General features: G+C 34.6%; 1 protein-coding gene and 1 long non-coding RNA gene across 15 annotated transcripts in view; one reads left to right on the top strand and one right to left on the bottom strand.

The window, feature by feature from the left end:
- KIAA1109 (KIAA1109 ortholog) overlaps positions 1-27,063 on the top strand; it is a 214,937-nt gene that overhangs the window by 182,127 nt on the left and 5,747 nt on the right. For 11 of the 12 annotated variants that reach the window (XM_042983961.1, XM_042983959.1, XM_042983962.1 and 8 more), the window contains 19 exons: positions 981-1,234; positions 1,800-2,015; positions 3,468-3,648; positions 4,265-4,466; positions 6,199-6,360; positions 6,864-7,003; positions 8,317-8,518; positions 12,127-12,327; positions 13,537-13,716; positions 15,918-16,055; positions 16,774-17,031; positions 18,258-18,408; positions 18,785-18,942; positions 19,043-19,235; positions 19,469-19,686; positions 22,762-23,013; positions 23,706-23,909; positions 25,680-25,874; positions 26,291-26,425. In XM_042983961.1, coding sequence (XP_042839895.1) covers positions 981-1,234; positions 1,800-2,015; positions 3,468-3,648; positions 4,265-4,466; positions 6,199-6,360; positions 6,864-7,003; positions 8,317-8,518; positions 12,127-12,327; positions 13,537-13,716; positions 15,918-16,055; positions 16,774-17,031; positions 18,258-18,408; positions 18,785-18,942; positions 19,043-19,235; positions 19,469-19,686; positions 22,762-23,013; positions 23,706-23,909; positions 25,680-25,874; positions 26,291-26,425 — 3,640 coding nt within the window. The remainder of the gene's footprint in view (positions 1-980; positions 1,235-1,799; positions 2,016-3,467; positions 3,649-4,264; positions 4,467-6,198; positions 6,361-6,863; positions 7,004-8,316; positions 8,519-12,126; positions 12,328-13,536; positions 13,717-15,917; positions 16,056-16,773; positions 17,032-18,257; positions 18,409-18,784; positions 18,943-19,042; positions 19,236-19,468; positions 19,687-22,761; positions 23,014-23,705; positions 23,910-25,679; positions 25,875-26,290; positions 26,426-27,063) is intronic. The other variant, XM_042983969.1, reaches the window with a different exon arrangement.
- LOC122237965 lies at positions 1,098-27,048 on the bottom strand. 3 transcript variants are annotated; one of them, XR_006216800.1, is made up of 4 exons: positions 26,952-27,048; positions 26,299-26,406; positions 22,657-23,002; positions 1,098-1,170 (listed from the first exon to the last, which is right to left on the bottom strand). It is a non-coding gene; the product is annotated as an uncharacterized LOC122237965 (long non-coding RNA). The 3 variants fall into 3 exon arrangements; XR_006216801.1 differs by lacking the exon at positions 1,098-1,170 and adding an exon at positions 19,566-19,641; XR_006216802.1 differs by lacking the exons at positions 1,098-1,170; positions 22,657-23,002 and adding an exon at positions 24,440-24,592.

The raw sequence follows: 27,063 nt of genomic DNA, 5'->3' as shown, positions 1-27,063 counted from the left end.
TCTCTCTGCCCCTTCCCTGCTCACACTCTGTCTCTGTCTCTGTCTCTGTCTCTGTCTCTCTCCAAAAAAAAAAAAAAATTAAAAAATAAGTAAATAAAAATAAATAAAATACATCTAAAAAAAGCGGGGGCACATGGGTGGCTCAGTTGGTTAAGTGTCCAGCTTCAGCTCAGGTCATGATCTCATGGTTCATGGGTTCAAGCCCTGCATTGGGCTCTCTGCTGTCACCAGAGAGCCCACTTCAGATCCTCTGTGCCCCTGTCTCTCTGCCCCTCCCCAACTCACACTTTTTCTCTCTCTCTCAAAAATAAATAAACGTTAAAAAAATATATCCACGTAAGAGACTCTTAAATACAAAGAACAAACTGAGGGTTGATGGGGGTGGGTTAAATGGGTGACGAGCATTAAGGAAGGGCACTCTTTGGGATGAGCACTGGGTGTCATATATAAGAGATGAGTCACGGGGTTCTATTCCTGAAGCCAAGATTACACTGTATATTAACTAACTTGAGAATAAAAAAAATAATAAAATAAAAAGTAAAAAAAAAATTTGCTTTAATGCAAAAAAGTATATATCTACAAAAAGCATCTAGAAGCATGAGGTACTTTCTGTACTGACACTGCATGCTCTTCTGTCGCTAATTGCTCTCTTGCCCTTCTGATTTACAGTTGATCACATTATTTGCTTTGTCCCCATAGCATGTTTAACTTAAACAATTACACAACATGTACTAATTAACAGGATGATAGAGGCTTCTGTAAAGTAAATTTCACTCTGTCAGTCATGTGACTTTCCTGCTTCCCTCCTTGGTGTGCGATTTCATGTTCATAAATCTGACCTTTCTTTCAGTTCAGAGTGAGGAAATTCAAGTCTGAGGGAATTTTAAACGTTTAAACATGTTCTTTCTCTTTCTCTTTTTTTAATTAAGAAAAGATACATAAAATGAACCTGATTTCATGTTTTCTCTTTTTACAATCAGTTTCCAGAGGAGACAGAACTGGACCTTTTGTCAGTAACCATTGAAGGTCCCTCCCATTACTCATCAAACAGTGAAGGATCATATTCTGTGTTCAGCTCTTCCAAAACTCCAGGAGGCTTTTCAACAGGCATTCCTTTCCAACCTGAAGAGGGCCGACGGGATGACAGTTTGTCTTCCACTAGTGAAGATTCTGAGAAGGATGAAAAGGATGAAGATCATGAGAGGGAAAGGTTTTATATTTACAGGAAACCCTCGTAAGTAGCCTTTTTGTTTTGAGATGCTTATGCAGTATTTCAGAGTTTAGAACTGATCTTTAAAGCATTATGTGTAACTATTAACTTTTATAGAAAAAAATCTTAATTTGCCTCGCCAGAGTGAGACTAAGAGACATATCTGTGGCTTACTAATGTAATTTAGCTCCATGTGGCATAATTTTTTCTTTCCCTATTCTTCAGTCTTTTAATAAAATCAGGAAAGTAACATTTTACAATTTTCAAATACGAAATCTCCTTGAAAATGTAGACTATATTTCATACACCAATATTTAGACACCTTAATAGCAGTGATGCTGTCTGTGTCATCAGCACCTAGCATGTTGCTCAGCACATGATAGTTACTGAGTGCGTCGTTGCTGAATAAAATGTGACTCCATCAAACTTAGGAAAATCTTCAATAGTATGAACTAGTTGAGTTGTATGTATGAATTTATAAAATAGTAAAATTTATTTACAGACTGTTGCTCACGTAAGATATTGGAAAATAGTTTGTTGAAAATTTTTTCGATTTAATACAGTGTAATGATCAGTTTTCTTTCTCTAGACATACATCCCGTAAAAAGGCAACAGGTTTCGCCGCTGTTCATCAACTATTTACAGAACGCTGGCCCACAGCTCCAGTCAACCGAAGTCTTAGTGGCACAGCTACAGAGAGAAATATTGACTTTGAACTTGATATACGTGTTGAAATTGATAGTGGAAAATGTGTGCTACACCCAACTACCCTTCTACAAGAACATGACGATATAAGTTTGAGAAGGTAAGAAATTGGTCAGAAAACGGTACGTGTAATTTCATTTGTTAGAAATACTATTTATATATCACTGAATTACAACAAACTTTCCACCCATGTCCCAAAATGCAGATTTAAAGAGTGGATTTAATCATACCTGCAAAGTTTGAGTGGTTATTTGTATAATATACTATTTCTTTAAACAAGTGTATAAAATTTTCTGGCAACTGGAAATGGATGTCAGATTTAGATTCTAGCAATTTAACTAAAAGAATTGTATCTTTGGAATTCTCCTTGTATCGTGCACATTTCTATTATAAAGACAAGTGCAGTACACTGAGATATCTTGGTTATTCAGAATTTTGATGAATTCAAATAGAGATAAAGATTGGGAAACAGTGGCACAGAGGCCTCAGTATACTGGACTGTTGTTTAGGATATAACTGCAGCTTTACCATTTGTTTCCATCATTAAAAAAATGGTGGTATAAATAGGCTTAAGATTAGATTATTTTTTCTTGAATTTTTTCCTTTGCTTTTCTTTGACCTAATCTAAAAAAGAGCTAAAGAGGCACGCACCTGGCTGGCTCAGTCAGTTGAACATCCAGCTCTTGACTTTGGCTCAGGTCATGATCTCAAGAGTCGTGAAATCAAGCCCCATGTCGGGCTCTGCACTGGACATGGAGCCTGCTTAAGATTCTCTCTTTCTCGCCCTCTGCCCCTCTCCCCTGCTTGTACTCTCTCTCACTCTCTCTCTTTCTTAAAAAATAAATAAATAAAAACTGAAGAAAATAACAATTGAAGGGATGGGGAGGAGGTAGAAATGTAGATTTTTAAAAAAGGGCAGAATGCTGACAGTTGTTGAAGCTGGAGCCTTAGGGGTTCACTGTACCATTCTGTTTACTTTTTGAATTTTTCATAATAAAAGATTTTTAGGGGCACCCGGCTGGCTCAGTCATTAGGGCATGCAACTCTTGATCTTGGCATTGTGAATTTGAGCCCCACATTGGGTGTAGAGATTACGTTAAAAAAAAAATTTTTTTAATGGTCTATTTGTCTAAGGAGGGTTTTATAAAATGAATAAAATGAGAAGATGAAAAGGCACTTACACAATTGAATTCCTACAAATGTAGTAGTAATGATAAGAATGTTAATTTGTTATAATAAATTGCCGATATTCAGCTGTTTTTACCTATGTAAAGGGCAATTTCATTTGCCTCAGCCTGCTATGTTTATGTGAAACAATTGTGGCCTCAGGAAAGAATAAAGATAACTCCCCTATGTAGTTATGGAAAATACAACATAAACATCATCCATGCAAGGCATTAACCAGTTTAGCTAGAGATGCTAATAAGCTTTACTTTTTCAACTTTATTAATGAAGGATTACATTCCACTTACTGTATAAATAAAAGTTTGATTTTAAACAAAAGGAGATAAATGTCCTTTTTAAAAAAGATAAAATATTTTTCTGTTTATAGGAGTTATGATAGAAGTTCCAGGAGCTTAGATCAAGATTCTCCTTCAAAAAAGAAGAAGTTTCAAACTAATTATGCTTCTACTACCCATTTAATGACTGGCAAGAAAGTGCCATCATCTCTACAGACAAAACCTAGTGACTTAGAAACAACAGTATTTTACATTCCTGGAGTTGATGTAAAGGTAAAAACCTAAAAGTCTAGGTTGTATTATATGCATCATTAATTATCTTTATATTCTAATATTAATATATCATTTATTAATGTTAATTATATTAATATTAATATGTAATTTCTATCCGTCTAGGGTTAGCTTATTCTTAGTGGTGTTCATTTTCTATCATACACATTCTTCCTTTACCGAGTATATTAACATGAAACTTCATTTTTCTCGATGCAGCTATATTCTGAACATAAGAACATCTAAATTATAGGTTGCCACTTCTTTTATATATCTTTTCCATTAAATTTTGGCAGTAAAAAGTTACTTTTTTATACAGTGAATATTGTATAAACCTTTACTGAACCTTTCCAAGTCCAACTTAATTAAACATCTATTTTTTAGATTCTAGAATTATAGAATGCTGTCACATTAAGCTAGAAAAGAATTTATTATCTGGGATGACTTTTTAAATTTTAAATGAAAAAAAGTTAAGAATCTTACTAGTATCATAACATTTACTTGTAAAATGGGTCTTCTGACTGCTGGATTGGTGTTCTTTCTTCCTCATTTTTCTACATTTGTTGGTTTTCTTCATCTGGATTATTTTAATTTTGAAAGTTTATCTGTCTTCATACAGTTGCATTACAATTCCAAGACACTAAAGACTGACTCACCTAATGCCTCCAGAGGATCTTCCTTGCCAAGAACACTCTCTAAAGAGTCCAAGCTGTATGGTATGAAAGATAGTGCATCATCTCCTCCTTCTCCTCCTTTACCCTGCACTGTCCAGAGCAAGACTAACACCTTACTTCCTCCCCAACCCCCACCTATTCCCTCAGGTATTTCAGGAAAATATACCTTATTTTTAGTTTTTTTTTGTAACTTTTTGATCATCACCTATTTGCTCTATTGAGAATTTCTTTCAAGTGTACATGTTTAAGAAAAAAGGACATAGATTTGCCAATAACGACTGTATAAAATTCATATATGGAAATGTGGCCCAACTACTTTTGGATATTTTTCAAATTGATACTACCTTAGAATATCAGTGTTAAAAAAAAATTTAATATACTAAATAGTTTAACTTTTATACACGCACACACATACACACACACACACACACACACACACACACAAATGTATTTAGAAAAAATTTTCTGCAGTTAATATGTGGGAGCTTATGATTTAGATGGAAACATTAAACTTACACATTTAAGACAAAGTACATTGGTCTTAACCACATTTATTATCTATTTTTGCATAATAAATGATCCCAAATCTGGTGGCTTTTAACCTCCAACACAGTTTATGTGGATCAGAAATTCAGCAGCAGTTTGGCTGGTAAAGTCATTTGTGACATTGCAGTCAAGGTGTTGGCTAAGTATGCAGTCGTCAGAATGCTTGACTAGGTCTGGAAAATCTGCTTCCATCACTTCCCATTCACATGGCAGGCAAGCTGGTGCTTTCGTACCTCCCCACTTGGGCCTGTCCACTGGGCTGCTTCAGTGTTCTCATAACAAGGGAGCCAACTTCCTTCAAAAGGAGTGACCTCGAAGAGAACGTGACTGAAGATGCAATACCTTTTATGGCCTAGCCTCAGAAGTCACAAACCATCACTTCCACAATATCTTGTTGATCATACAGGTCAGCCCTATTCACTGTGGGAGAGAACTACACAAGGGCATGAATGCCAGGAGGCAAGAACCACCGGCAGCTATTTTGGAATCTGGCTATCACACCACATGAATACCTCAAATATACATTAGAATTTCCAAAACAAAAATTAAAATTAAAAAATAAAAAAAAAGGAATATCAGACAATTATTTGAAGATGTTTCATTTGAGAGATGGAACTTGATACATAAATCCTTTAAAATAGCCAGTAGTCATGATAATCATATTTTTCATATCCCTTTTCAATTGACAGGGAACATCTATGCCCATTTAAGTGCAGGACAAATAATATTATTCCCATTTTATAAATGAGGAAAGCTCAGGTTCACAGAAGTTGAACTGCTTTGCTAGGTTTACAAAATTGATGTATGTTGGGGGTAGAAACCTAAGCCAAAGTTAACTAAGTCTTAGTTAGCTATTATACTCATCTGCTGACACAGAATATTTATTATGTAGGAGGAAAGAGATGGCAGTCCATGTAGGGGAGCATTATAAGTATCTATAAGCTAAAAACAGAAGAACATAGGAAAGCCTGAAAACAACATTTTTCTTCACTTACCACAAAATATTGTTAGTCAACACTCTCTATATCTTCTTAAGTGGACAAAATAATGCTAAATGAAATACTAAGCAAAGCATAAACTTGAAAAATTGAACCAAAATTTGTGACCTAGAGCAAGCAGGAGTAACTGTGGTATTATGTGCATCATTAATTATCTTTATATCCTAATATTAATATATCATTTCTATCAATCTGCTATTTTTATTGCATTCTTGTATGGTTTATGTATAAGGTGCTTCACCTGATGAAACTGTCCTGTAGTTCTAATTTCTCATAGAATTATTGTATGTTTTATGGGAACTATTAAATTCACCTCACATTTGTAAATGTTCTAGCCAAAGGAAAAGGAAGTGGAGGAGTCAAAACAGCCAAACTGTACGCTTGGGTAGCACTTCAGTCATTGCCAGAAGAAATGGTTATTAGTCCCTGCCTATTAGATTTTCTGGAAAAAGCTCTAGAAACTATCCCAATCACACCAATTGAAAGGAATTATACAAGTAAGTATTCTCCTTATACATTTACTTCTCAATCACTTATATTTTAAAAATTCTATTACTTAGAAGAATTTTTAGTGCTATTATATATTATTATATACTCTATTCAGTGATCATGAATTACAGAACTGAAAAAGAACTTGAGAAATCATCTAGTCCTCATTTACAAATAAAGAAATTAGGTCTTGGTGAGGTTATATGATTTTCCCATGGCCACAGCTAGTTAATGACAAAATTAACATCCTTAATTCCTACATTAGATTCTCTCTTGGACTGGAAACTTCTTGAGGGCAAATACTTAATTTTCTCTGAACAGTGTTATAACAGGAATTGGAATTTGGAGAAACAAGCAAGAGGTTTGAATAGGGAAACATTTGTAGAATGATGGGCCACAGAAGCAAGTTTCTGTGTATTCATATCCCTGATCTCAGTACTAGCATAAGAGAAAAGATCTTTTAGTAAATAGTTTGCCCTTGCCCTAATAATAAAACTAAATATTTTAACAGCTGTCAGTTCACAAGATGAAGATATGGGACATTTTGAAATACCTGATCCTATGGAAGAATCAACAACATCATTAGTATCATCTTCAACATCTGCTTACTCTTCCTTCCCTGTAGATGTTGTGGTTTATGTACGAGTTCAGGTGATATACTTCATTTATTCCTTTTTGTTTTAAAGAAAAATGTTTTTCTTAAGTTTATTTGAATATTTCCAATATTATTTTCCTTAAAGTTTCCTTAATCTTGGTTCATGGACCTTTAGTATATCTATCAGGGCCTAGAGATTGACATATGGGAAGTTTATATACAATTTTATATGTGTATTAGCTTTTCTGCTGGGCTATCAAATCTTAGATTTCACACTGTTATGGCAAAAATAAAAATGTTTACATTAAACCTCCTTTTTTACAGCATTTTATTCCTTTTTTTGTTAGGACACCTGTATTTCTTGCCATTATGGTCCTTTTGGGGCAAATATAAAGTGTAATTGAGATATAAGTCACATAATAGTACCTTTGTTAGATTTTTGCTAAGTTATGGAATTTTTATTTAGTATTTTATTATAAAATACAGTCTTATCAGTAGGCCTTTGGGAGTATATATTAGTATCTGATTGAGTCCATTTATTAAAGAGGACTTGAAAACCACTTGTAACCAAACCTCGGGATTTTTTTTTTTTTTTTTTTTTAGTTTATTTATTTTGAGAGAGGGAGAGGGCAAGCAAATGGGGAGAGGGGCAGAGAGAAGGAGAGAGAGAATCCCAAGCACATTCTGCACTGTCTGTGCAGAGTCCAGTGTGGGGCTCAAACCCACAAACCCATGAGATCCCGACCTGAGCCGAAACAAAGAGACGGACGCTTAATCGACTGACTCACCCAGGTGCCCCCAAACTTCAGGATTTAGTTAACCTTCAATTAAAACCTGATAATCTCAAGAATAAAAGAAACTGATGGCCATCTGTTCAAACTATTTTCTACAACAGCAATTTGGCCAAACGGGCTTCAGTCTGATCTTCTGGAGTTTTGCATTAGTCTTTTGAAAATATGATGAAAACATGTAACGGGTGACAGCTAGAGAGTTTATACAACTTCTGTTACTACAACAGCTTTTTAAAAATTTTAGTATAAGAGGAATTATTTCCTTTAAAAAACTTAATTATGAACAAGTATAATATGAACACAGACACCTTTAAATGTTTTGAATTACCTAAATGTCTAAATATGTATCACTCAGAGGTACCTCCTCAAATATTTAGATTTTTTTAAATGCCATTTTATTAATACATTTTGGTTAATATATCATGTATCTGATAAAGGCTAGGACATTAAACACAAAATCCTTTTGTGTTTGGTATATGTGGAATGAAATGGAAATTAAATATAAATTTGGAATCCAGTATGAAATGTTTTAACTTTTCTAGTACCTAGAAACTTTTTTGGTTTTCTGTGCCTTTTAGCCCTCACAGATCAAGTTTAGCTGTTTACCAGTATCAAGAGTAGAATGCATGCTGAAGCTGCCATCCCTGGACTTGGTGTTTTCTTCCAACCGAGGAGAACTAGAGACTTTAGGGACCACATATCCCACAGAGACTTTATCCCCTGGAGGTAATACTACCCAGAGTGGAACAAAGACCTCTTCAAGCAAAACTGGAATACCAGGTATAGAAACACTCTTTATTCCACTGGTGTAAAGCAAATTCTACTTTTTAAACAAACATTTTACTAGTAATTAGTATGTATTTCTAAAAAATAAATTTGGAAAAGGAGAATATTTGAGAATTAGAGTATATACGGAAAAAATACAGAGATCAAAGTTTTTTAGTCTATTTTGTACTAATATATTTAGTATATTTTGGTACAAGTGAATGACAATTGAGTAACATTTTTGATTGGCTTGGAGGTATACACTCCAAGCACTATGAAATAACTGTCATGTTATTATACATCTAAGTACTTCTGAATGTTTTATGTTATGCTCTATTTTTACATTTAAGAGTAATCAGTGTTGCAAATGGAAAGTAAGAGATGTAGTTATCTTGCAAGAATTGATCACAGTGAAATAAAATTGTATGAGGTAGTGTGTATACACACACACACACACACACACACACACACACACACACACACACATTTAATGGTAAATTTTGTTGCCTGACTCAAATGTCCACTTTATGAAAGGTTTTGTTTTTAAGACAGAACCTATGATTTCCTGGTGAGACACTTACTGTTCACTAATATATTAAAGCTGTCATTTCTGCCCTAAAAATCATACATCACATATGCAAATCATAAAGATTTTATTCTTAAGAGACTACAATGAATGAAATGGATACTTATGAATAAGAGAACTATCATTAAAACAATGGTTCATAACCAGGGGTGATTTTGCCCCCAGAGGATATTTGACAATGTCAAAAGACACTGGAGAAATGGCAAAGCATTTGGTTGCTGTGTGAATCTTTGAAAGTTTCACCATAAAATAGGAAAACAAAAGTTAATATTTTAGAAATAACTTTTGCTAATGTGGTTGCCCACTGTCATACTTAGCTCCAAAATATTGCTGCTAGAATTGTGTTGCAGTCAACAAAATATTGGATTGGTAGTGTCCATTTTTGTAAACCTATTTTTTGATTATAAAATTAACTCGTTCATTATAAGAATACAGAAAACAGAAGAGTGCTAAAAATGAAGATAATAATATCCTTTTATAATAAATAACCAGTATTATCACTTCCTACTTACTTTCTAGCATTTTTATAGATAGTCTTCTTCCTAGGAGAAATTTAAATATGAAGTCTTCTGCTATGTATCTTTTAAAAACTTAAAATACAGATTTTCCCAAATTATTAAATATTCATATGTAAATAACTTTAATGATTGCATGATATTCCGTCATTTTGATCACATATTTGAGACTCCCTGGGCTTTTTGTTTTCTATTTTGTAAGTAATATTGAGATGAATATCTTTGTATATAAGTTAACATCCTTAGGATAAATTCTTAAAAGTGTAACTCCTGAAAGAGAGTAGACATTTTTAAAGCTTTTGATATGTTTTTCTCTTCTTAAATATAAAGATTTATATTTTATTTTATTAAAAAAATTTTTTTTAATCTTTATTTTTGAGAGAGAGAGATAGAGTGTGAGCGGGGGAGGAACAGAGAGAGGGAGACACAGAATCTGAAGCAGGCTTCAGGCTCCGAGCTGTCAGCACCAAGCCCAATGCAGGGCTCAAACTCACAAACTGTGAGATCATGACCTGAGCTGAAGTCGGACGCTTAACTGACTGAGCCACCCAGGCGCCCCAAGATTTATATTTTAAACATAAGATTTAAATATATCTTCAATATAAAAGATTTAAATATATCTTAAATATAAGATTTATGCATCCTCACCACAGTGTGTGTAGACACCAAGTTCACTGTATTCTTCCCAACATTATACTTTAAATTTATTTTTAATCATTGGTTAATGTGATGGACTAAAAATGGGATTTTATTATGTCTTATTACTTTATTGGCTAATGAGGGAGGGGGATAAATATGCCTATGTCCATTTCTCTGTTGGGATATTCACATTTTTTCATAATGACAAAATGTCACAAAGTATTGATACTTAAATTATTATAACAGTATATATGTGCTGTGCTAGGCATATGTAGTGAGAAGAATATGAAATGAGTGACTATTTGTTATGCCCACATTTTGATTCTTGAGAAGGTAAAGAAAAATGAAGTAGCATCCCTCATTTTATCATCATAAAACATGCAGGAAGGAATGATGATGAGAATAAATGTATGAGAAGTATAGGTTATGACAGGATCCATTCTTTCAGAGGGTCTTTGTTGAACTTTACTGGGGTCTGGCTAAGTGTTAGGTTGGATATATGGTAGTGAACCTCACTAGCAGATATGTCCCTGCTAATGTGGAACATAAGTTGAATTTGGAGAAACAGATAATAAGCATACAAGCATATTTTAAGTGGAAATGGGAAGTCGGCGAGTATCAATTAGCCAAGCAGAGAGCTGGGGTTATGAACACTTTAGGTAGAGAATACAAAATCCATGAGGCAAGAAAGAATTTGGCAAGTTTAAAAAATGAAAACAAAAATACAAGTGTAAGTAGAGTGTGGCGAACAAAAGGTGGACTGGCTTTTGAAAAAGATTTTAAAGAGATAAGAAACAGCCACATCTTGTGGGGAAGCCATTGAAGAGTTAAGCAGGAAAGTACATGTGATTCTGATTTATGCCTTTAGAACACTAGAGTGGCTACAGTGTGAGAGCTGATTGGAGGAGAACAAGAGTAGAAGGAAGCAGGGAGAACAGTTGGCCATTTCAGCAGTCCAGAACTGATTATTACTTAGCCTAGAGTAATAATAGTGAAATAAGGGAGAGGACAGTCTTGATAAATGCTCTCAGACATAGTAATGATATGGTGATAAATTGCATGATAGGGAGTTAGAAGTGGGAAGGATGACAAATAACCCCCAGGTTTCTGGTTGAGCTGTTTGCTTGGAAATGTCACTTACTGGAGATGGGAGACCCTGGAAGAAAAACAGATTGGAGATAAAGATCAAGAGTTCAGTTTCGGACATGATAAGATTTAAATGCCTGTGACACATTCTAGTAGGATGTCAAGTAACCAGTTGCAATATGAATTCAAAGGAGGTCTATATATTTTGGAGAAACACATTTCAGAATTATCAGCAAAATCATATAATGTTCTATTCAGATGCTTTACTCATATTTTGTACATTTAAAGCGTATTTTGAATTAGCGTATCCACCCATGGTAAGTGTTGCCAGTGAGGCTTTCTCAGGGAAAAGAGACCTTTAACTTTCTACATTTGTGTACCTTACTCTATTTCCACTGCTTGATACTGAAATGTGGACTCTAGTTATATGATTTGGACTTTTTACAGTTCTCCTCCCCCTTTGTTTAGCCTCAACTGTTTTGTACCTCTTCCACTGCCTGCTTCCAGTGGAACAAAGGAGAAAAGTAACAGGAAACCATGGAGTTGGCCAAAACATATGTATAAATGTTTCAAAGATGAACAGACTATTCAACCCTGGTTTATAGAATAAATTAATTGCAAAGTACATCTAAGTCTTTATTTTCATTTCAAGGATTTAAATATATTGATCAGTTAATAATGTTTGAGTATTTCCATTTTAATTTCAAGTCTTGTTTGGTTCATAAGAATGTATTAAGTGACAGGCTTTTAAATTTTTCTGTGGCTTGTAATTTTTGCATTTCTTGTGTTCACTACAGGTTCATCAGGACTAGGCAGCCCTCTTGGCAGAAGTCGACACAGTAGTAGTCAGTCAGATCTAACCAGTTCCAGCAGTAGTTCATCTGGTTTGAGCTTCACTGCATGCATGTCTGATTTTTCCCTTTATGTATTTCATCCATATGGAGCAGGGAAACAAAAAACTGCTGTTTCTGGGCTGACTCCTGGATCAGGAGGACTAGGTATACTTAGAGTGTTTGCATCTTTTTTAATTTAAAGCAACTTTTTTTTTTAATGTTTATTTATTTTTGAGAGAGTGACAGACAGTGAGTGGGGGAGGGGCAGAGAGAGAGGGAGACACAGAATCTGAAGCAGGCTCTAGGCTCTGAGCTGCCAGCACAGAGCCTGACACAGGGCTCGAACCCACAAACCACAAGATCATGACCTGAGCCGAAGTCAGACGCTCAACAGACTGAGCTACCCAGCTGCACCTATAGCACCTTTTCAAGCTTGGATCTTTTCAGAAATCATAACACCTTTAATAATGCATATAAAACAAGATCAGAAAGTTTATTTTTCTTGTTGCTATCTATTCTGGCTGTACATAATAAGTAGAATATAAAATAAATAGTTTAGATGATTATACAAGAATTTTAAAACTCTGAGTATTTCATAAGTGCTATATGCAGCACAATAATCTTTTGATTTAAAAGGATATTTATGTTATTTAAATTTTTAAATGTTTTGCCAAATCATTATTCGTATAAGAAATTGTATTATACAAACAGTAAATTTTTTAAGTGTGTGCATCGCATTTGTCAATTTAAACTGAAACCCTTCTCCTCCTCCCCTTCCTCCTCCTCCTCCTCCTGGTCATTATTTAACCAACTTAAATTTCACTGTTATTTTAAAGTGCAGATTTGGCATGCCTGGATGACTCAGTCAGTTAAGCTTCCAACTTCCTCAGGTCATAATCTCACAGTTGATGGGTTCAAGCCCTGCATCAAGCTCTGTGCTGTGCTGTGACAGCTCATTCTGTCTCCATCTCTGTCTGCCCCTCTCCTCGCACTCTGTCTCTCTCTAAGATAAATAAACATTTAAAAAAATTGTTTAATTAAAATGAAGATTTATCACTAAAAATGTAAGAGACATTGATATTAGTGAATTTCTCTTGATTTACTTAGATAACAAAAACATATTCTCCATGTCAAGTCTTGCTTTTATTGGAGAAGGGTTGTGAAAATCATCACTATTGTTCATGGGCTTGAAACTATTAAACGACTGTCAAGAATGCTCATTAGATCATTCTTAAACTTTTACCTCACTTCAAATGATTTTAATTGACGGTATATTCCAGTGTATTAGATAATTTCATATAACTAGATAGTTGTACGTATGTATATGTACATGTATATTTGTGTGTGTGTGCTGTGTTTTTTTATTTTTTAAAGGGAATGTGGATGAAGAACCCACTTCAGTCACTGGTCGAAAAGACTCACTCAGTATAAACCTTGAATTTGTAAAAGTGAGTTTGTCTCGGATAAGGCGTTCAGGAGGTGCCTCATTTTTTGAAAGTCAGTCTGTAAGCAAGTCTGCAAGCAAAATGGACACTACACTAATCAATATATCTGGTACCTAACTTTATAGTTTTTTAATTAAAATACTGTTTTTCAGAATTAAGTAAGGGCCTCCTTTTTTTTTTTACAATGTTTAAATATTAAATATATTTAATAATATTAAGGTTTTAGTGATATAGGATTTAAAGGAGAGGAATAACAGTCCAGCCTAATGTACTATCTCAGTCTAAGTAATCAATGTTAGGAATATGATTTCTAGATAAATGCATAGAAATACCACCCAAAGGCCAATATATGCCTAATTATCACTGAAAATCACTTCTTTTCTTCACTTCTCTAACATGAATTGGTAAAATTTCTGACTTATTAGTTTAAATTAATTTTCTGATTGTAAATCCTTAAAACAGTAATGAAGGATGAGGGGTAAATAATTTTTACTTGGTTTCATAAGATCTTAAGTTGTATGCATGTATATTGCTAGCTTTGTCACTAGCTATATACCTATGGGCAAACCACTTGTACGTTTTCTTTATATTGTGATTTGAGTATTTAAAATTAAATGCATATGGAATATTTTGAAGAATTTGGAGTACTACGTTAATGAAAACGTTTAAAGTTAACTGCAGAAATATAGTAAGTATACTTTAACCCAATATTCATTCAACAAACATACATTGAGCCTATATTTAACAGTGAACTTGTGCAAGGCACTCTGCTCAACGATTCAGGGTACGTGCATGAATAGGCAAGGTCTTATAAGTAGAAAAATAAATGACACTGTCATGGGATTAATGCTGTAATGGAGGTTTATATAAAAAGGAGGAAAAAATAGTTTTATTTAAGAGATCAGACAATGCTTCACAAAAGAAATGATATTTGGGCCAGATTTTCAAAATTATGTAGGAAAATTCTTGGCTATAGTCACGTGTTATGTAATGGTACAAAAGCATCAGAAAGTATGCTTTTGGATCATACTTTGGTTCACCGAAGCAAAACACAGGCGTAACTGTACATTTAACCGGTTGTATGGTTGAATGTCCAGGAGGAGAGAGGAATTGGCTAGAGGTAAAGCTGGCAAAATAGACCAGGACTAGATTGTAGGGGGCTCGGATGCCAGGCTAAAAGAACAAGGTTCTGATCCTTTGGGCAATGAGAAGCCATTAGAGGTTTTTAAGAAAAAGGTTGACAGCATTGTGTTTAAAGATGACAGTACTGTATTATACATTTAAAAATCTGTGAAGACAGATCTCATTTTAAGTGTTCTTACCACACAAAAAAATTGTATGTGGATTATAAAATAAACATGTTTTCATTAAAAAAAAAAAAAAGTGGGAAGATGCTTCAGATTGGTGTTTTAAAAAGAGAGTTGACAGTAGCATGAAAAATGGAAAGATGCTTGCAAAGGCTGTTGAAATAGACCAAGCAATAGGGGATAAAGCTCTGAACCGTGACAGTAAAAAAAGAAGAGGGAATGATTTTAAGAGAACTATAAGAGAATCTACATGCTTGAGGACAAACTGTGTAAGGAGCGATAGAGAAGACAGGGATGCCTCAAGCTTTTAGCTTAGGTGACAGAAGGGGCAGTGGACCATCATTAACTTAGAAAGTAAGGAAGTGCCTAATAGGACATTTAGGTGGGAGAGTCTGGTAGACAACTGGCTGATTGGCTGTGTGGATACGGACTTGGGGTGAGACAGAAATGTTAGATTTGGGAGACACTGGTGTGTAAATCCTACAGAAGCTATGCAGAGGAACAGAAGAGCACGCAAAGCAGGAGCAACAGAATGCTCAGAGCAGAACCCCAAGAGGTGGCCATCAGAAGAATGCTTTCAGACTGACAAGTCTAAAAGGAAAATAGTAGTTCTTGCCACACACTGTTTAGTTTGCAACTAATTTTGAGGAAATTTGTATCCCCTGCCCATCCTGATTATTCAATTTCCATATTTGAGAAGAGCTCTTTGTTAAAGTTGAAAGCTGTCAATAAGTCTGATCTTTAGAACCTCTCAGAATTTCATGATAAAGTGATAAAAGAATTTCAATTTGCCCTCACTTCAAAAAAGGAAATGGAATAATGTAAGAATGTGCTATTTTAATCATTTGTGCAAGAACAAATATCACTTACTAATCATACCATGTAACTTATTTTGATATTTCATTAATTAGTTGTGTAACATGTCATGTTATGCTTACCATGTGAAAAGACTTTTAAAGTTTTGGAAATCTGTTCTAACAGATTTTATTTATTTCTTCATCAGCTGTCTGCGATATAGGATCTGCCTCCTTTAAATATGATATGCGTCGACTCAGTGAAATTCTGGCATTTCCAAGAGCCTGGTATAGGAGAAGTATTGCAAGACGCTTATTCCTTGGAGACCAAACTATAAATTTGCCAAGTAAGCTTGTTATGTAACTGTAATTATACTTAGGTTGCTTTTAATTATGATTACAATAATAACAAGAACCTCGGATTGATAACCCAAGTTTTGTTAAGTTGTACAACAACTTGTTAAGTTGCACCATGCAATTCATTCACCCACTGAATAAATGTCCATTGAGCGCCTCTAATGTGCTAACTAACCATTGGGGATACATTAGTACTGGAGATCACAAAAAGCTTGCCCTTTCAGAGATTACATTCAGCTGACTTATATTCTGCAATTATTCTGTAATCTTTGTAAAATCTAGAAATGCAGAAATACATTTAACCATCCAAGTTAATCTGGTTAGTTAAGCATGAAAAACAAAATGTTGGGGACATGTTACCATATTGCCTGCATTTTTTCTCTAGGACTTACATATTGTTGTACTAGTATAGTGTGTAAGTGAAAGGTAGAGTTGGCATGATACAGTAGAAAATATTAGAAATCCAGGTCTGAGTCTATTCCCTCATCTATAAAATGGACCTGTCTTGCCCTTTTCATGAGTTTCTGTAAGAATTAAATAATAACTTGCTGGAAGGTATTTTGCAAACCATAAATTACTGTACAGTTACCAAATAAAGAACTAGAAGGCATATATAATTATAAATGGTGGAGTGGTGAAATTTATTATTTTATAAGATGGAGACTCTACCCTGGTTAATTCTGTATCTGTTTTCCACTTTTCTAATAGCATCTGGCCCAGGGACACCTGATTCCATTGAAGGGGTAAGCCAACATCTTTCCCCAGAATCATCAAGAAAAGCTTACTGCAGGACTTGGGAGCAGCCTAGTCAGTCAGCCTCCTTCACCCACATGCCTCAGTCACCTAACGTATTCAATGAACATATGACAAACAGCACCATGTCACCAGGGACAGCAGCACAGAGCCTAAAGTCCCCAGCTTCCATAAGATCAAGGAGCGTGTCTGATTCTTCAGTTCCCCGAAGAGGTAACACTGCTCTCTTTGTTATTAGTATCCCCACCCAATGCCCCCAATATAAAAATCTTAATTCATTACTCTCAGATTTTTGCCTCAACTGTAGAAAAATACACTCTTGCAGACTTTTATGGAAGATGATTGTGGTTGGGGGGCGGGGGGTGGAATACCCAAACAAAACAACAAACACTTCAAAGTATTTGCCAGCAGAAGAGGTAGGTGGATGGCTAGTAGTTTTGAGAGAGGAATGAGAGAGAGTTTTGAGAGTGGAATACCCAAACAAAACAACAAACACTTCAAAGTATTTGCCAGCAGAAGAGGTAGGTGGATGGCTAGTAGTTTTGAGAAAGGAATGAGCATATTGTTAGTTTGCTCCACATTGTACCCTTATTCTTAGAAGTAAAACCAACTGGGGCACCTGGGTGGCTCAGTCTGTTAAGCATCCAACTTTGGCTCAAGTCTTGATCTTGCAGTTTGTGAATTCGATCCCTGCACTGACAGCGCAGATCCTGCTTAAGACTCTCACTCTTCCTCTCTCTCTGCCCCTCCTCTACTTGGATGTGCACACTCTCTCTCTAAATAAATAAGTAAACTAAAAAAAAAAAAAAAAAGTAATACCAACCTACAGTGTTGTTAAAGATGTCTGATATTGAAAATGTTAATCTTTGGTATTTATTCATTCAGTCATTCTTTTTATTCAGCCACTGTTTCTTGAACTCTTTTATATGTTCAGCACTGTTTATGTCTTAACATATAAAAGTGATGTAGTTCATGTCACAAGCTTAGAGTATGATGAGTAAATGAAGGATTCAAGATACACACTGAGCCCACGGGAACCCAGAAGACAGGTGCCTCAGCAGGTGTCTGCATTTCAGAATAGTCCCTGCCTTCAGGTCCTCTATTTGGCAGCAGCACCTTCTGATTTTCTCCTTTGTTAAGCAAATCTGAGGGTGATGATCTGTGCTGCTGTATCCCACGCACATCAGAATTTCCTCATAGAAAATGGAGATCATACGGAACTTTATGAGCTTTCAAGAAGTAAGACTATCAGCTCTTACTGAACACTCATTCAGTAAATGGTAGCTAGTATTTTAGAGGCAATGTGACAGATATTAAATGTTAGGTTTTAATTCAGAATACCATATTTTTATTTTGGGGATTATAGTGATAAGAGTGATAATTTTTAATTGTCCATGCATCTATGTGAATGAATATGCTTTTGATTTTTCTATTTTTAGATTCACTTTCAAAAACATCAACTCCTTTTAACAAATCAAACAAAGCAGCAAGCCAACAAGGGACCCCATGGGAAACATTGGTCGTGTTTGCCATCAACTTGAAGCAATTAAATGTTCAAATGAATATGAGTAATGTAATGGGAAATACAACGTAAGCTATTCAGATAAAAGGAAAATTAATCATTAGTTGTAATTTTTCTTATATTGTAGTAAAGCAATTTAAAACCTTTTTAATACTGAAATGTTTGAGACAGTAAAGACAGTAGAAAAAAGATGTAAATTGCTTTATCCTGAAAGTGGCCTTATCAAAGATACGTAATCTAAAACAACATGGAATATGTATTCTAAAAAGAGAAAATTACAGTGTAATTTGCTAGGTAAAAAAGCTTTATCATCAATATTAATATTCAAACATTTACCACAATTTTTATAAGAAATGTATTGTTTTGTCAAACTTTTTAAAATCCTCTAACTCCTGTTTTAATTCATGACACTGAAAGCTTAATAACCCTTTTTCTTTTTTTCAGGTGGACAACTAGTGGTTTGAAGAGTCAGGGCCGTCTGTCAGTAGGAAGTAATCGAGATCGAGAGATAAGCATGTCTGTTGGTCTGGGAAGATCACAGTTAGATTCTAAAGGAGGAGTAGTGGGAGGGACCATAGATGTCAATGCTTTGGAGATGGTTGGTATGTTGAAATTTTACAACTGAAAACAAGTTTTTTAAAATTGATTTTGGTATTTCCCAGTAGGCATTTCTGTGAAAAGTAATTATTGTTTCTATTTTAGCTCATATTTCTGAACATCCAAATCAGCAACCCAGTCACAAAATTCAGATTACTATGGGTTCTACAGAAGCTCGTGTTGATTACATGGGCTCAAGTATCCTCATGGGTATCTTCAGTAATGCTGATCTCAAGCTTCAGGATGAATGGAAAGTAAATCTGTATAATACACTGGATTCAAGCATGACTGATAAGAGGTATTTAGTAAAATGTTACTTTTTGAACACTTTATAGGACTGCTCCTAACATGTTTTCTCTCATCCAGTTAGAAAACACAAACAATTCACTTTTCTTGTAAAATGATTTTCTATTATGCAACAATATGAATGAAAAAGCTGGGTGGGTGAAGAAGGGAATTTGGTTTTTGTTTTGTTTGTTGTTTTTTTAGCTGTTTTGTATAAGATATATGATACTCTGTTTTATGCTTTAGTGAAATATTTGTCCATGGAGATCTGAAGTGGGATATTTTCCAAGTAATGATATCAAGATCAACTACACCGGACCTGATAAAAATAGGAATGAAGCTCCAGGAATTTTTCACACAACAGTTTGACACCAGCAAACGAGCTCTGTCTACCTGGGGACCTGTTCCATATCTTCCACCTAAGACAATGACAAATAACTTAGAGAAAAGTTCACAAGAACAATGTAAGAATTAGAACTAAGCCTTTATATATGCTTTATCTTTCACTAAAAGTTGTGTTACAATTTTAATTTAATATATATACTACCTATATATCATACTTACAAAGTGGTTCATATGCTTTTTATTCTATTCACTCAGCAAAGTACCTGATTTCCTGCCCATCAATGGAATTAAAGTCCATCATTTGGGAAGTCATCATTTATTATCTCCTCCCCCCTGCCAAACTCACCCATAACCATACCCACTCCATGCTCCTGAATACTAACTATGACAATACTATGTTCTGGTTTAGAGCTTGGGCTGTGTAATCAGAATGTCTAAGTTTGGATTTATTAGATGTGTCATATTAGGCAGATATTCACTCAGTAATTCAATCAGCAAATCAGCTATGTTCTTAAGCACGGTTTTAGGCATAGGAGATCTACTAGTAGACAAAGTTCCTACCCACATAAAACTTTGTTCTAATGGGAGAGATAGACCATAGTTAATTTACTAACTTGGTAATTTCAGGTAGAAAGACATGCTGAAAAAGCAGGGAAAAGAGATAAAGAATTCTAGTGTATGAGGCTAGCTAGTGTAGAAAGGGGGTTCAGAGAAGCCTTTTCTGAAGTGAAAGATCTAGACTAGAAAGATCTCTTCTGGGAAAGAGAGTTGTACGCATAGGGGCCTACTGAAGAGTGCAAAGCTCCTACAGAAGAAAGTTGGCTTATTTGAGGATGATTAAGGTGGCTACTTTGTTGGAACAAAGTGAGCAAGCAGGAGAATGTTGGACATGAATGGCCATATTCATAAGATTTTTAATATGATGGATAGCTCCATTGGAAAGTTCTGACAGATTTGATATTTGATTTACTTTTTCTTAAACTTTTTTTAAAAGGATATTTTATTTATTTGAAAGAGTGAGAAAATGAGATTCCCAGGTAGGCTCTGGGCTGTGGATAAGGGGCTCGATCTCACAAACTGTGAGATCATGACCTAAGGCGAAACCAAGAAAGAGTTGGATGCTCAACTAACCCCTTAAAATACTCCTTTTTAGAGCACCCCTTAAAATACTCCTTTTTAGAGAATCATTCTGGCTGCTGTGTAGAGAATAGACTATAGGTGGTTAAGAGTGGAAGTAGAGACCATCGCAGTAATTACCATTACCATTATTGGACACATAGTAAGGAGACCATTGGAAGAGTTCAGGCAACAAATGATGGTGGCTTTAACTAGAGAGAGGTAAAAGTGGTGAAAAGTAGTCAGAATCAGGATAATTTTAAATAATATTTTAGGGGCGCCTGGGTGGCTCACTTGGTTGAGCATCTCACTCTTGGTTTTGGCTCAGAGCATGATCTTACCGTTTGTGAAATTAAACCCTATGTAAGGCTCTGCACTGAGAGCATGGAACCTGCTTGGGATTCTCTCTCTCCCTATCCCCCACTCAAGCATGTGCACTTTTTCTCTCTCTCAAAATAAACTTAAAATAAAATTTTTTATAATCACAGAAGCAGCACATATGCACTGGAAAAGCCTGGAAAATAAATACAAGCAAAAAATAGAAACCTCACATTCCATCCGAAATCAACACTCTGAACAGTTTATATTCTTTCAGATAATTTTCTATGAACCTATATACACATGTACTTTTTACCAAAATATTGTTCATACTGTTTCGTAACCTTTTCTAATGAACAATATCCAGTTTTCATTTTGCTAATTATCTTCTCTAGCCTTCTGAGGGCTATATATGTATACTGGTTTGGACAAATCAGTTGTAATATCGGTGTGTGTATGTATGTATGTATGTATGTATGTATACACATACACACATATATATAAAATTCAAGATCCCAATTTAAATCTGGTTATGTTCCTTTACTCTCTTTTAAATCAGCATAGTCCTTTTTTTTATGACCTGACTTGTTGAAGAGACTTGGCCAATTTTCCTACAGAATATCCTTCTAGATTTTTTTTTTTCAGTTGTTTCCTTGTGGTTTCATTTATCTTGTTCCTCTCGTTTCTGTATTTCCTTTAAACTAGAATTGGTGTCAGGTACATTACAAATTAGAGAGATGTTCCCCAAAATGCCTGGCCTGGATTCTTCAAAAAAGTCCTTGTCATGGAAAACAACCCAGGCATAGGGAATTGTTTTAAAGGAAACTAAAGACACATACCAACTAAATACAATGTATGATCCTTGGTTGGATCTGGAATGAGAGTTGTGGAAAACAATCAAAAAGGACATTATTGGGATAAGTCAGAAATATAACTAGTGCTTCTCAAACTTTAATGTGCATCTGAAACACCTGGAGATCTCATTAAAGTGAAGATTCTGATACATTAGGAACAAGGTGGACTTAAGAGTCTCCATTTCTAGGCGGCACCTGGATGGTTCAGTCGGTTAAGCATCCAACTTAGGCTCAGGTCATGATCTCGCGGTCCGTGAGTTCGGGCTCTGTGCTGACAGCTCAGAGCCTGGAGCCTGTTTCAGATTCTGTGTCTCCCTCTCTCTCTGACCCTCCTCCCGTTCATGCTCTGTCTCTCTCTGTCTCAAAAATAAATAAACGGTAAAAAAAATTTTTTTTTTTAATTAAAAAAAAAAGTCTGTTTCTAATAAGCTGCCACATGATGCTGATGCTGCTGGTCCTGAGGCCACTTGAGTAGCAAGGGTATAAGAGAATTTTAAAAAATCAGGAGATCTGCATTTGATTTCTAGGTCTTCTAGTCACTTGTTCACTAAACCCCTCTTCTTCATTGAAAAGAATATAGATGAAATACCTAATTTACAGAATTATTGTGAGAATTGTATAAAATTTCATGCAAGTACTTTGTAAATCATGAATCATTATAGAAATGTTAGTTGTAATTATTATTAGCAAGTTACTACTTTTCTTAATTCTATCCTTCCTTATGAGCATCTTTTCCCAGACTATATTTTTATCAGCTTCTGCTTAATGTTAGCCAGGTGTTGGATTGTTTTCATCCCTTACCTGCATCACTTCAGCTGTAGAAAATAGCCACCTGCTGCCTTTCCACCTGCCATTCAGGATGTTTGAGAGGCACTTGAGGATAAGTGGTTTTTGGTTTTCTTGCAGTGCTTGATGCAGCTCATCATCGACATTGGCCTGGAGTATTGAAGGTGGTATCGGGATGCCACATATCCTTATTTCAGATTCCATTACCAGAAAATGGAATGCAGTTTGGAGGATCAATGAGCTTACATGGAAATCATATGACACTAGCTTGTTTTCATGGTCCAAATTTCCGTTCAAAATCCTGGGCCCTTTTTCACTTAGAAGAACCAAATATTGCTTTTTGGACTGAAGCTCAGAAAATCTGGGAAGATGGTAAATGGACACATTTGTAACTTTTACCTTTTCTTATGATTAACTTTTACCTTTCTGATATGAATATAAACGACAGACTAATTTTGCTTTCTTGTATCTTTTGTATGTTTTTCTTATATTACTGAAGTCCAACCCTGTTTGTTCTCATGTACTTGACATGTCAAGGAGTTCATTGCCAATGTGTCAATATAGTCTGGGACATGGTTAAGCACTTACTTCTGAACTTGCCATCTTACTCTGTTTCTTAAGCAATTAAAGTTTCTGCACTGTGTCTGGCCACAGTCATAATAAGTTATTGTAAATTTTTCTTATAAAAACATGATAAAAGACACATGGTGGTAGTTTAAGGAAACTGTCAGTCAAAACTATTATAAAACTTTTATGGGTAAGGCTATGCTTTTACCTCTATTTACAGTGATAAACCTCCTTCCTTTTAGCTTTAATTTCCTAATCTGTGGTTTCTTAATAATAAAGAAAAAATGGTTGATGCTCATCATCTTACTGGGGACAAATCAAGTTATAACTAAAAGAAAGAAAACCTATTTGTGATTTTTTTTTCTCACTTACTCTTCAGTTTTACACTCTTTCTTACTTATGTATGAGTTAGCTAAGTCTATTGCTCTAAAGCCACAACTATTTTCTTGCATCTAAATATAGCTTGTTAACATTAAGAAACCTTTTTTTTCTTCTAGGGTCTAGTGATCATTCTACATATATTGTACAAACGCTAGATTTTCATCTGGGCCATAACACCATGGTTACCAAACCATGTGGTGCTTTGGAAAGTCCTATGGCAACAATAACTAAGATAACAAGGCGTCGCCATGAGAATCCACCCCATGGAGTAGCAAGTGTGAAAGAATGGTTCAATTATGTTACAGCCACAAGAAATGAAGGTTAAAAGTTTATTTCTTTAAAGAGATTTGTTTTCTCTATTTGGAGCCCTGTTACCTGTGTTTAGAATTTAATTAGAGGGAGAATTTTCATTTATTTTAAATCAGTTTCATTTTATTCCTGATGACATAAGTACTAATGTTGTACATGATTCACCACCCTGGTTGTGCAACATCTCAAAAACTAGACACTATTTTAGATGTAAGAAAACATTCAAAAATAAAGTTGGTTTAAATAAATGAAGTTTATTATAGTTAAAATATTTTTGTAGTGATGCTAAATATCAGAGGTTTGGTAAAGTTATTACACAACTAAGTAATACAATGCCACAAACTTAAGGTTTGGGATGGTTGGTATAAAATGAAGCTAAATAATAATATTCCTATGAAATAAGTTTAAAAAGAGCACTTTTGGTGAATTTTTCCATTTGATTAGAATCACCAATCTTGTGATAATGTGGTCAGGAAAATTCTTATTTTGTGGTTGTTTTTGTGTTCAAGTTTATAGTAGTGGCTTTTACCAATCATGTCATCTGTCCTGGAAAGGTGACTAGATTCAGACCCGTGAAGACTTGAATGTTGTACAGAAATAACCATCTTTCAAAACTGTAAAGATGACTTAAGTCCCATTGAAAAAGTTACTATGGAATAGGTCATCCCAGGGGTTAGAGACTGTTGAAAATAATCTGAGAAGAAAAGGATAAGGAAGTAAATTAGAAGATTATGTATGTATTGACTATTCTGTATGGACTATTCTATCTTCCAATAGAATTTTTGGAGGAGGGAGTTCTTTTTGGCTGGTATACCATGTTGGGGCTATTAGCAAACTTCACTGCTACCTATATACCTAAAAAATTATTGACTTTTATAAGAAAACCATAGCACATATGTTGGAGAAAATCAGAACTTGTACCTGATTTCAAAGTCAGGAACATATTTAATTGCAAATTCTCTTAAGAGTAAAGTATTCACAATATGAATGAAACTCATATGTGGAATTTAAGAAACAAAACAGAAGAACATAGGGAAAGGGAAGGAAAAATAAGATTAAAAACAGAGAGTGGGGGGCAAACCATAAGAGATTCTTAAATACAGAGAACAAACTGAGTGTTGCTGAAGGGGAGGTGGGTGGGTGATGGGCATTAAGGAGGGCGCTTGTTGCGATGCACACTGGGTGTTTTATGTAAGTGATGAATCACTGGGTTCTACTCCTGAAACCGGTACTACACTGTATGTTAACTAACTTGAATTTAAATAAATAATGTACTCTTAAAAAAAAGAGTAAGGTATTCAATCTATGGAGAATTCTGAGCTTAATTAAACTCTTAAATTTAAACATGAATTTAGTTAAAAATAATATTCATTTTAATGTTTGAGAAATAAAAACAAAATATATTAGACTTATCCAAAGTCATGTTATAAAGCTTTAGTCATGAGAACAGTGATAGAATCACTATATATATATATATATATATATATATATATATATATATACACTATATATGTGTATGTGTATATATATACACATATGTAAATAAAACTGTACATATATAAACATATTACTATATTTGTAAATATAAACAAATAGATAATAAATATATTTAAATAGATAAATATATTTAAATAGACCAAAGCTTTATATGGCTCTATTTTTAAAAATGTGAATCATTATTTTCCAGTTTCTAAAATGATAAAAATTCTGTGAAAATTATATGCTTATCAATGTCTACTGGTTTAATTTGATTCCTTTTGTCTTTATTATTATCCACGTAGAGCTAAACTTGCTTCGTAATGTTGATGCTAATAATACTGAGAATAGTACTACAGTGAAGAATTCTAGTTTGTTGAGTGGATTCAGAGGAGGTTCTAGCTACAATCATGAAACAGAGACTATCTTTGCTTTACCAAGGATGCAGCTTGAATTTAAATCCATTCATGTTCAAGAGCCACAAGAACCTTCATTACAGGGTATGTAGAAAAATAGTTTCTAAAGTTACTAAGAAAATTCTAAAGGAACTTCAGATTACTGTGTTCACACAGGTTGTGTAATAATATAGTGTAATGAAATTGATTTGCTTAGTCAAATTTTCTTATCAGCTGTATGACTTCTGGAAAATGATTTAATCCATTTGTACCTCTTTCTCTTTGGGAAAATGGGGAGTAATAACAGGACCTCATTCATAGGGTTTTTATGAGGAATAAATGGTACATATTTGGAAAGTGCTTAGTAAATTATCATCATTTGTAAGTCACATACAGAAACTACTCATTTCTCTGTAGTTGCATTTAAATGGATTCATTTATATGAACCCATGTAAAATCCCTTATTAAGAGAAAGGGACTTCTTTCGTTAAGTCTTTTACTATAGAACTTTGCCATTGCAGATGCCAACCTGAAGCCGAAGGTAGAATGCAGTGTGGTGACAGAGTTCACTGATCACATTTGTGTGACTATGGATGCTGAGCTCATCATGTTCCTTCATGATTTAGTGTCAGCTTACCTTAAAGAAAAAGAAAAAGGTGGGTAGCATATTCTTTTTTCTTTCTTTCAAGCTTCAGGAAAGGCAGTTGTCAGTGCCATTTATATGGATTTTTATGGTCTAATGATAAAATGACTGGAATGTGTCTCCGTCCTTCATGAGTTGTATGTATCAATGAAATATATTGGTAAAACTGTGTGACAGACTACTATGTACATGACACTCAGTAAAAATATACCTCACACTGAATGGTGTTTTATTACTTTACCAAATGTTTTCATATAAGCTATGTACATTATCAGGCCTTGTAGGAGAATCAAAGAAAGAAAGAAGAGAAAGAACATTTCTTTGAGGAAACACTGCTAGTCAAAGTGAAATGGCTAAAGAAACAACTACATAATAAAGTAGCATGAGTTATAAACATAATTGGGAAAACTCAATTAAGTAGATAAGTCTGTTTAGAATTCAGAGAACATTATCTTTTTAGAAATAAATTATTTAGACCTCATTGGTGGGGTTTTGTTTTTATGAGCTAGCTAATATTGGTTTACTCACTGGAAACTTACATGTTTGTCCATTAAGAAACAAATGGCAGGGCGCCTGGATGGCTCAATCGGTTAGGCATCCAACTTCGGCTCAGGTCAGTATCTCACAATTCATGATTTCGAGTCCTGCGTT

This window comes from Panthera tigris, chromosome B1 (genome assembly GCF_018350195.1).
Source record: "Panthera tigris isolate Pti1 chromosome B1, P.tigris_Pti1_mat1.1, whole genome shotgun sequence".
NCBI classification, from domain to species: Eukaryota; Metazoa; Chordata; class Mammalia; order Carnivora; family Felidae; genus Panthera; species Panthera tigris.
Note: the sequence above shows the minus strand (reverse complement) of the source record. Positions and strands in the feature narration are given on the sequence as shown.